Source organism: Amaranthus tricolor, chromosome 14 (assembly GCF_026212465.1).
Source record: "Amaranthus tricolor cultivar Red isolate AtriRed21 chromosome 14, ASM2621246v1, whole genome shotgun sequence".
NCBI lineage: Eukaryota > Viridiplantae > Streptophyta > Magnoliopsida > Caryophyllales > Amaranthaceae > Amaranthus > Amaranthus tricolor.
In genome coordinates, this window is record NC_080060.1 from 12655005 (window position 1) to 12667270 (window position 12266).

Sequence of the window (12266 nt, forward strand, 5' to 3'; positions counted from 1 at the left end):
ACTTCACTTTCATTTTATGCAGGAACTTGTATAAAAAAAAAAAAGCAATTTCATCAACCCAAGGCCTTATTCATATTGTTTAACAAAGTACTTGTGTGAGGTATTTTGGGGCTATGAAGGTGATGTTTTGGCCTGCATAAAGGATTTTCAGGAACTGAATTAGAAATCCATTTTGTTTTTGTTTTATTTTTGAACGAAAATTTAGGATATAAATTAGGATTTTCGTCTACTTTTGACTGAAAAATCAAGAATTAGTTTTGGATTATCGTTTGGTTTTTGGATGAAAAGTCAAATATATATATGTATTTGGAATCATTTTGTTAGTTTTTGGATGAAATGGTTTTCGCAAAACCATAATGATATCTTTATTTTTGATTAAAATGAAATATACTCTCTTAATACTTTCAACCTTATGACATTTTTTTGGATAGATTTGAGTTTTTAATGATAATTCTTTGCAATAGGTTTTTGTGGAGAAGGTCTTATATGAAATTAATCCACACTATTTTAATATGTAACAAACATAAAAAATACAAAAATAGATTTTTGTTAATTTTAGATTGGTACACACTGTAATAGGGTAAATCAAATCCATACGAGAATTAAGTTTTTAGGTCGAGCTTAATGTCATCCAACTTATTTATAAACTAATCAAGTTAATCTTGTTAGGCCAAAACACTCCCGACTACTTGAAGTAATCAAGTCACACATCCACTAGCATATTTGTAAAACAGATTATTACAAGCCTAGATAACAATAGAGATGTGATAGTCATCACAGACTAGTAGATTGTTGGTAGGAAGGTCTCTTATCAGATTCAGAGATGGGATGATAAACTATATTTGGGCACATCTTACAGCCAAACTCGGTCTTCATACCTGACAATAGAATAGTCATACGTAAATACTTAACAAAAATTCCCAACATTTTAAAACCTAATAAAGCGAAATGCAGATAAAATGTCAAGTTAAATTGACATTAAGAGGTCACCCAATATCTAGCATTTACAAAGTGGTTTGAATTTCCAAAAGAAACAACAGTCAAAAAAAGCATAATATTAAAAAGTATTCAATATAAATTAGTTGAAAACAAGACATCTTGGAAGAAAACATCATTAAAAACTTCAACAATGCTTCCAAATTGAAGACGAAAAAAGAAAATGAATAATAGGGAGTTTGGTAAAGGAATGAAAACGTAATGGCATTAAAAAAAAGAGGGATAAGCATCGCAATTTTTCCAAAAATGTGAAATTCCGTCCAAAATCACTTCTCAACTATCACATAACACTAACAAGAATTGAACAAACAAATTTCCACTCTTTTCTTTTGTAAATTCTCTCCCACAAATTCATCTTTAAATTTCTGTTATATAACTTAATTCTTTGAATTTCAATTTTTTACAAGTTAATTCTTTGGTCAAATTTGACCCTTTCTAAACCAGACAGAGAAGAAAGAAGTTGAATTTGATCTTCAATTAGTAAAAATAGAAAAAGGATGTATATAAATATATATATATATATATATATATATATATATATATATATATATATATATATATATATATACCAACAATGGCAATGATAATGTATTTTCGTCTACCTTTGACTGAAAAATCAAGATTTAGTTTTGGATTATCGTTTGGTTTTTGGATGAAAAGTCAAATATATATATATATATATATATATATATATATATATATGTATTTTGAATCATTTTGTTAGTTTTTGGATGAAACGGTTTTCGCAAAACCATAATGATATCTTTTTTTTTTAATTAAAATGTAATGTACTCTCTTAATACTTTCAACCTTATGACATTTTTTGTATAGATTTGAGTTTTTAATGATAATTCTTTGCAATAGGTTTTTGTGGAGAAAGTCTTATATGAAATTAATCCACACTATTTTAGTATGTAACAAACACAAAAAATACACAAATAGATTTTTGTTAATTTTAGATTGGTGCACACTATAATAGGGTATCCATACGAGAATTAAGTTTTTGGGTCGACCTTATCTTGTAGGCACAGACTAGTAGATTGTTGGTAGGAGGGTCCCTTATCAGATTCAGAGATGGGATGATAAACTATATTTGGGCACATCTTACAGCCAAGCTCGGTCTTCATACCTGACAATAGAATAGTCATACGTAAATACTTAACAAAAATTCCCAACATTTAAAACCTAATAAAGCGAAATGCAGATAAAATGTCTAAGTTAAATTGACATTAAGAGGTCACCCAATATCTAGCATTTACAAAGTGGTTTGAATTTCCAAAAGAAACAACAGTCAAAGAAAGCATAATATTAAAAAAGTATTCAATAAAAATTAGTTGAAAACAAGACATCTCAAAAGAAAACATCATTAAAAACTTCAACAATGCTTCCAAATTGAAGACGAAAAAAGAAAATGAATATTAGGGAGTTTGGTATGAGGAATGAAAACGTAATGGCATTAAAAAAAAGGGATAAGCATAGCATTTTTTCCCAAAACCTAGATGTGAAATTCCGTCCAAAACTCACCTCTCAACTGCCACATACCACTAACAAGAATTGAACAAACAAATTTCCACTCTTTTCTTTTGTAAATTCTCTCCCACAAATTCATCTTTAAATTTCCGTTATATAACTTAATTCTTTGAATTTCAATTTTTTACAACTTAATTCGTTGATCAAATTTGACCCTTTCTAAACCAGACAGAGAAGAAAGACGTTGAATTTGATCTTCAATTAGTAAAAATAGAATAAGGATATATATATATATATATATATATATATATATATATATATATATATATATATATATATATATACCAACAATGGCAATGATAATGTGCGTTGTGTTTGCAATCTTTGTTGATTGGAGAATTGAAATATTGTTTTGCTAGTACGTTTGTTGTTGGGTTGTATCATGTATGAGAGAGAAACTGATCAGAAAGTTATATTTGAGTAAATATTGTGGGTAAAAGAAACTCGTTTCCCCTCGTAACTGAGGGTAGTTGTGACTCTACAAAAAGGGAATCGGTTGATTAAAATATAAAAAACTACTAAATAAATTTAATCAAGAAACGCAACAATTAAAGTAATTGCAATTATTATCAGAGCTATTTAATATAAGACGTTAAAAAAAAGCTGATTAAATTTCAACTGGAAATATAAAAACAAATGAATAGAATTCTACTCGTGGCAAGGAAGCATGAGCAGTCCATGATAAACAATTTTAATGAGGAATAGTGATAACATATGCTACTTTCCCTATAGAAAATCAATTTGGCATCAATTTTAATTGTAGAAAAATGGGACAATAGTTAAGTAGTAGTGCATGAAAATGAAGCTAAAATTCAATAAAGTGGTTTATGAGTTCTGACCATGCAATATAGAATACTTAGATGCATTTATTTGGCCATTGATATCTCCGCGAATCTCGGCATAGAATAACTTGGTGGAATAATCACCAGCAACAAAGGGATATTTGTGGGGCTTGGCAGTAAAGTTGCAGTGAACAAAAAGATCAAATTCAAGTGTTGATTTAACAAGAGCAACACAATCAACAAGCTCATAGTCAGTGGACTGCAAATCATCAAATCAATAATATCAATATGAACTATTAAGATTAGTAAATGAAATCAATATGAATGAATGAATGAAATAATACTTACATTTTCAGAATTAAATTGATCCAAAATCTTGTTAGCAAAAGGGGTAAGGAAGTTTGCACGGTATTTTGGATTCAAACAGATATTACAACCTATGGGCGATGCAGGATCATAGGAAGAATAACTCATCAGAGACGGGTTCAACTTATACCCACCGTAGCTGCAATTCAACCGAATTCCCAATCGTTAATTCAAATACACTAAATTAAAACAAAACAAAGCAAAACAAAACAAAAATTAGGCTTAGTAACAGAATAATACAATAATATATAATTATTAATTAATTGACAAAAGTTAGGATTATGAAAATATTGCGATTAGGTTACCAATATTGGATTAAGAAAATGTATGTATGTCAAAAACGACGGTGGGTTGAATGAGAAAAATTATTTATTATTCAAGAAAATACTAACAATCAAATTGTAAGGTTGAGAATGTAAAGTGAGTAATCAAGAATGAATTTTGCATAATTACCTTGCCATGAGTCTGAGTCAGATTTTTTTTTGTAAATAACCCTAATTCTTCAACTAAAACCAATAACCTCTATTATATCATATTATATTATGCTTGACACAATTTTTTTTCTTGTAAAATTCTATGAGTCAGAGTCATTTACACCAATTCTTCAACTAAAACTGATAACCTCTATTGTATTATACTTGACACAATTTTTTTCTTGTAAAATTCTAAGAGTGAGAGATTCATGAGTCAGTCATTTTTGTAGATAACCCCAATCCTTCAACTAAAACCGATAATTTCTATTATATTATGCTTGACACAATTTTTTTTCTTGCAAAATTGTAAGAGAGTGAGAGATTGAAAGAGAGAAGGAGATAAAGTTTTTTTTTCAAAAGTGAGAGGCACAGGAGGATTAAATCCTGACTTTTATTTATCTGATGGCCACCCTTTATTTTCATATGGTACAAAAACCCACAATAATAACAAAAGCCCGTGAATGAATTAAATTTAACCATCGTTGAATCCATAGCAAAAACATAATTAAAAAAAAAAAAAAAAAAAACCTAGAAATGAAATCTAAAAAAACGAAAATCTAACATCCAAAATCCATCCTCAAACACGAAACAGAAAAAGAAAATCAAGCATAAAAGTAAATTTAGACGAAATTGAAACGAAAATAAACACTAAAATCAACATGAAAATAAAGGAAATCTAAGGAAAATCCAACAAACCAAGATACATAAACACTAAAAAACAAAAAGATAAAACTAAAAGTAAATTCAACCTGCTATCTTCGTATTCCATGGCGGTGGGAATAACACAGATGATGAACCTTTTGGAATATTTTGTAGATGAAGGCACCAGATTTGAAAGAGAATGAGAGAGAGCAGAGGCGTGTTTCTGTTGTTGAGTTAGGGTTTACTTTACATGAGATTTGAGGATTAGAGGCAATGAATGAAAAACATAAGAATGACAAAATGGGGCGTGTAGGCGTGCAGTAGGAATTTGGGGGTTATTTTTGTTTTCCGAGGCTTTTTATTTTATTTATTTTTTTATTGTGGTTTGGGCTTTAGTTAAATTCGGTGTTTTTTGAAAATTTGAAATTAATAAGTAAATTATCAAAAAAAGATTTTTCAACTTATTTCTAAATATAAGCGTCTAATTCCCAAACCAGTGGTATGGGTTCTGTTCACACTTATTAACTGCGAACAAAGGGATTGATGCAAATTTTTTGACCAAATTTCCTGTTCGCTTAGTTGATTTTTTTTGACCAGTTTGCCTTTGTTCGCAGTTATCAACTGCAAACAGAACCAAACCTGAACTTCGGGCTGACGGCGCTTACATTTAGAAATAAGTTGAAAAATAGCTTAATGTATTGCTGTTTTTTGATACTTTTACATATCAAATTTCAAATTTTCTGTGTTTGGTGTTTTAGTTCATCAAAATCCAAAACTAACTCCAAATTGAACACTGAAATCTATTACAGCTGGCCTTGGACGAGACAGCCTAATAATGAGACCGTTAATTTGGGTCGGCCCAATTCGCGTTTGTAAAAATCTCACATGCTTTCTCTCATTGTTCTCATTTTCTGGACATTTTTCAATTTTGATCTTAAAAATATAAAATATCAATTTTGATCTTAAAGTTATCAATTTTCAAAATTGATACTTATAAGATCAAAATTGATAAATGCTCAAAAAATGAAAATGTTGTTAGACCCAAATTGACGGTCTCATAATAAAACTGTCTCGTCCAAGTTTTTGTGAATATATTATCTATTATTTATCTATCTACACAAATTCTTACTTGAGACCGTCTCTACAAGAGACGTCTCAAGTTTGGGCAGCCCATTTTTTATTTTAAAAAAATAATAATTAAACTTTCTAAACACGCGTGTATAGTTGGGTATATAATGATCCGTGTTTGAGGTTATAACATTATATAATTGGGTATATAATAGTTTGTGTTTGGGGTTATAGTATTATATATTTGGGTATATAATGATCTGTATTTGGGGTTATAACATCATATAGTTGGGTATATAATGGTTTGTGTTTGAAATCATAACATTATATATTTGGGTATATAATGGTCTGTGTTTGGGGTTATAGTATTATGCATATGGGGTCTTAGTATTATGTATTTAGGTTTATAATGGTTTGTGTTTGGAGTTATAGTATTATATATTTGGGTATATAATGATCTGTGTTTGGGGGTTATAACATTATATATTTGGGTATATAATGGTTTATGTTTGGATTTATAACCTCATTATATGGATATATAATGGTCTGTGTTTGGGGTTATAGTATTATATATTTGGGGGTCTTAAAATTAAGTAGTTGGGTATATAATAGTCTATTTTTGGGATATAGTATTTTTATAACACCAAATATATTATGTTATAACTCGAAATACATGTTTTTATAACCCCATATATATTATGTTATAGCCTCAAATATATATTGTTACAACTCTAAATATATTATGTTATAACCACAAATATATGTTGTTATAACCTCAAATATATGTTTTTATAACCCCATAAATATTACGTTATAACCTTAGATATATATATATATATATATATATATATATATATATATATATATATATATATATATATATATATATATATATATATATATATATATATATATATATATATATATATATATATATATATATATATATATATATATATATATATATATATATATATATATATATATATATATATATATATATATACATATATATATATATATATAACTCTAAATATATTATGTTATAACCCCAAATAAATTATGTTATAACCCCAAATATATGTTGTTATAACACCAAATATATTATGCTATAACCCCAAATAAATGTTATAATCCCAAATATATTATGTGACTTTTCACATTCCATACACACGCACGCTTTTGTTTTTTGATTTCAGCAACAATTTTTTTTTTTTTATAAAAATTAACATAAATTAGATTTGGGCTGAGCTCTTGAAAACTGTCTTTCCTAAAGATAGTCTCTCGAGAGACCAATTCATCTATCTATCCATAACGTATAAAATGTGAACAACACTTTGACACTATTCACATTTACAAAATGAATAGTACTTTTGCCATGTCAGCTGCCATCTCAGCCTTTTAGTCGCCGCAGTTATTAGGTTTTGTCTGATTTAACTCTTTTTCCTTCTGCTTCATGAATTCCTTGGTTTTGTCATTCTTCTCGATATTTCCTCTGCAATTTTCACTCTTCATCCACCCTTGCTCCTCCTACACTTATCTGCTTTTCTTATTGCTTCTTGGTGATGGCTTTTCCTCTTCGTCAATTCATTCTGTGTTTCTCTTTCTTCTCGCCATTTCTACCCTAATTAGTCAATTCTTTCATTTTACCCTTTGCATTCCTTTCTTTTTTGCAGATCAATACAAGACGAATGTTTGAAGCGGAAAAATCGTCCTTCAAAGAGCAACTTCAAGCGATTTTTAGGAGCGATGAAGTGAAGATGGTTCAATTTTGTAAGAGATCTAGATGTTCTAAGATGTATTTTTGTTTTAGGGTTTTGTGTTTTCAGCAAGCTTCATCTTCTCCATTGCTTTTGATCTTATTCCCATATACGAATTTCTAAATTTTAGGTTTAATTTGGCTAATTTTTACATATCAAATTCGCTTTCGAATTTTGTACTTTTTTGACATATTTATGTCTCTCAACCCTGACTTTCTAATTCCATTCATTTCAACTTCAAAAAGTGCAGGCAGTTGAAGATGGAGATGAGCATTTTCAAGTTCGGTTGATTGATTTAGTTTATTAATCTTTCAAAGTTTTGATCTTTTCTAAATTTTGAAGCTGAAATTTTGTTTTTTGGGGATGGAAATTTTGAGTAGAATTTGTGGTTCATTTTTACAGGTTTCCCGTCTTAAATTTAAGGTTCAGGGTCTATTTTGTTGAATTTTCTTGCTATTTCATGTTGGGTTTTCGGTTTTATTTGTTTTAGTTTTGTGGTATTTTCTATTTGATTTTGGTATTGTTCTGTGTTCATTTGTTTTAATTGAATTTACAGAGTTTTCTTTCCAACTCTACTGATTATTATGGTAAATTTATGTCCTAATAAGTCTTCTAATGGCTTTGATGCTAACTATAGACTAATTATACATCTATGTGTTTTCAATCTCGATCTGCCATCAAATTATGAGAAGCTTTACATCTTTATTGTCGGCTAATCCACGAGTAATATAATTACTCTTCAAATTACATAAATTGATATGGGTTTAGTTCATCTTTCTTAAATTTGAAGAGTAATATTGGTTCATCTTTCTTAAATTTGGAGTAATTTATGTCATGAAGGAAAACTATGTCATTCTAATTTATTTTTAACTTTGGTTTTTGAAACAAAAGATTTAGTTCATCTTTCTTAAATTTGAAGAGTAATATGGGTTTATCTTTCTTAATTTTGGAGTAATTTGTGCCATGAAGGAAAACTATGTCATTCAATTATGGTTGATTTAGGTTGAGAGCTTTGGTTCATTTCTTTTATATTAATACATTGTTTTGATATGTTTTTTAGTGTTTCTTCAAAACTAACTCAATGATTTAGGTTAATTTTTGTGTATTATTGAATTTTCTTAGGGGTTTGATGTAAAAAACAAGTCAATTTTTTGTTTTTATCTTACATACACATTGCTTTTGGATAACCGGAGGAAACTTTTGGAACGATTAAAGAATAGTTAATAGCCATTGCACCAACATTGTAGAAGTTGTGTAAACAAAAGGAGCAGAGGTTGAAAGACTTCTCTGATAGGGCGATGATTTTTAGAATTTAAATTTATCTTTTTAAATTTTGTTTAATTTATTGGTATTTATTTTGTCTTTTTGTGATGATTTACAAATTACGGTGATTGATTAGGAATTTTTGCAATTATAAGACTAACATTTCAGAAGTTACATGATTATAGGCAATCAGTTGTTTGCAATATCCAACAATATTAGCGGACAATGATAACTTTATAAAACAAATATACTTCATTTGTATGAAATATCACCAAATGAGATTAGAACGTCAAGTATCGTTCCTCTATTATTGGTCCACAAGCACCAATTGGATCACCACGTATGCTAGTACGAAATAAGAAATACTAACACTCTTATTTCTTTTAAGGTGGAGAAAGGTAGAGAGAAATGGCACACAAGCTTATGAAAATGATGAGCAAAGTGCATCTATTTATACACAAATGCAACACCTCTTCACATACCCATTTGATGGTTACATATAACATTTACATGTAATAATCAAAATGAATTAATTTTGTGTTTTAATTCCCAATTAAAACATATCATCAATTCATACTAATAACTCCTACATTAAAAAGTCCAAAGAGCATCTTATGCAATTGGTACTGTTTTATCCAATCGGTAACTTATATGGGTGACCTCATAGGACCCGATTATAATAGCAGTATACTAATCTAATTAATATACAGATCAAAGTTGGTTTCTAGCAAAACACTGGGACCACCTAATATAATCAAATGTATTAATCTCCATATTATATTCTATTTATATTTTAGTAGTTACACTTGATTATTAGGACACTTAATTCCTTCAAAGGTACTCGACTATTTGATTCTTTTTCAATTTTTGTCATTTCCTTTTGATGTTGGTATTTGTTGATTTTTATGCTTATCAGATTATCTATTTAGGTTATTTAATTGGCAATGTAATTGAATGTAGGGAAAGAAAAATTTGAAAAGAGGATACGAACTATACATAATGGTATAATGCCCTTAATAGCTCTCCACAGTGCCCTTAACTCATAGTTCTTATTATTTAATCATGGTTTGGCTAAGGTAAGCCATATTTTAGCTTGTGATGGGTGTTTTGAAAAGTTTAGTTGTGTTAATAGTGTTTGAATTTGTATAGTACAAAAGAGAAAGAAGAAAAATGAGGCTAACCTTTGAATAGAGGAATAATCGATAACGAGTTCTTCTTAAAATAGAAGTTTATTAACCTTTTCTTCTTAAGTAGATTGAAATTAAACATAAAATTTTAGTAGAACTTTTTTTGGGCAAATTTTAATAGTTCTTTGATCAGGTGTTAATAGTTCTTATATGCCTTAGTCTCCTTCTATCACTACTACTTTATTTCCTTAATTACTACTTCCTCCGGATTCTAATAGTTGCTACAGTTCCTATAGCAACAACTGTTCATCAACTGATCTTATTTGATATGTATTTCTCCATGTATAATGTAAAACATAGTCATGTGGGATCTTGTTTGATTCGTCTTAATGCATATTTTCATAATATTAACTTTTTAGAATTTTTTATCATATTAAATTGAAGATATCAAAGATTAAAATCGTCCATCGAATAGCGTAAAAAACAGAAGTGTGACAACTATTAAAAACCAGATGAAGTATTTTATTAGCTGTATCTTCATCTCTATTCACCTTCATTTTTTCCTATTTGATGCATAACTCTATCTAAGCATGGCCTCAACATGAATGTTACTCAATTTTTAAATTTGGCCATTCTTTCCACCTTCGTGATAGATGACTTTTGAATGAAATTGCAAAGCTAAGTGACTAACCTATATTGGTTATTTATCAATTAAAAATGCATTTGGTCACTATTGAATGAATGATTATATTATAAGTTATTTGTTTCAATTAAAACAAATTTTGCTTCCTTTTTTGGGGTTATGATTGAATTAGGGTTGTTTCATGAGATGCTTAGATCAACAAAGAAGGGAACCTCACGGTCAACTTGGAAGTTAGTTGTTGGATTTCTGTTGGTGTTGGTGTTGCCTTTTCTTTTTCACTGTTAAAAGTGTTTTCTGAAGAAAGAAAATGTGCTCAATTATGCTGAAATGAATAATTACGTCAACTTTATTTCTGCAACATATAACCATTTTTAATTGGGTAGAGTTGTAATTATCTTTAATCTTCCTTTAATCATATATTTGATGATATAATTTCACTTTTGTCTCTTTTATTATTTCATTTCCAAAGTTACCGTATCTTGGATTCAGTCAGTTTACAATAAATATAGTATCAGAGCGGTACGATTCCGACTATTCCGATGAATTTCATTACAAACATAAAGATGCTTGAGGTTGAAGGTAGAGACATGCAATCAGTGCTTGACTTGTTCAAAGGTACATGGAAGATAGTTTGTTGTTCCATAGAGTGAAAGTTGATAGCAAGAACCATATTTCATGCATCTACTGGCATTATTCTATCATGCTTGAAGATTTTAAGTTATTTGGTGATTTTGTTTATAACTGACACAACACATAGAACCAACAAGTACAATTGACAAATGCTACAAGACATGGAACCAACAAGTCTATCTTTCGGGATAAACAATCATTGACATACGATAATGTTTGGTTGTGAGTTCATAACAAACGAAAAGTAAGACACCTTTGTAATTGTATGACATCTTGATACCTATAAAAAATCAATGTGTGGCAAGTAACCAAATAATAGTAGTATCCTTTTATTTTAATAAATGCATACTACTATTATTACAAAATACTATCTTAACAAATCAAGTTATGAAATTGACTAATATTTTAATAGTAGTATGCTTTTATTTTTATTCTTTTTGATTTTTGTGTTGGATACAATAATCAATTAATCATTTTACATTACTAGTTGTTCCTGGGCGTGCTTTTAGATTAAAAAAATTGTACTATTAATAGTTTAATGAAAGTTATTATGTAAAAAAAGTTATAATAGATAATTTTATGAAAAAGGTATTGCACTAAATTGAATACAATTAGTTGACAATGTTCAATCTCATATAATACTACCAATAATAACCTTTTTTATTGTAATATATATTAAAATTCATTTTATTTAGCATACAATAGTGTAATAATTGAAAATTTGTTAAGCTATATAATTATCGTTTCATATAAATGCTAAAACTGAACGTAAGTATAATTATTTCATATATACATGCACAATTTGGTTGATTCATATCTGGACCCTTTTTGTCTAAGTAAAAAAAGTATAACTATATTGGTTTTAACTATTTGACTTATTTTAACTGTTTGACTTATCGGTTCTATCCACTATAATGAATAGGGTATAGATATATGACCCCTTCGTAGAAGTAAATGAGGACTGAGTGGCTGCTACTTCACTGGTG

The 12266-nt window shown here is 28.6% G+C and overlaps 1 protein-coding gene across 2 annotated transcripts; it reads right to left on the reverse strand.

Moving 5' to 3' along the window:
• Positions 1–576: 576 nt before the first annotated feature.
• LOC130799563 (uncharacterized) lies at positions 577–5112 on the reverse strand. Of its 2 annotated transcripts, XM_057662695.1 has the most exons (5): positions 4897–5111; positions 3657–3813; positions 3366–3567; positions 2010–2125; positions 577–878 (listed from the first exon to the last, which is right to left on the reverse strand). In XM_057662695.1, exons 1-5 carry the CDS (start codon positions 4914–4916, stop codon positions 873–875), a joined length of 501 nt encoding a protein of 166 aa, XP_057518678.1. In that variant the 5' UTR covers positions 4917–5111; the 3' UTR covers positions 577–872. The 2 variants fall into 2 exon arrangements, with proteins under 2 accessions (XP_057518678.1, XP_057518677.1); XM_057662694.1 differs by lacking the exon at positions 577–878 and having other exon boundaries at positions 1797–2125; positions 4897–5112.
• Between the last annotated feature and the right edge of the window lie 7154 nt (positions 5113–12266).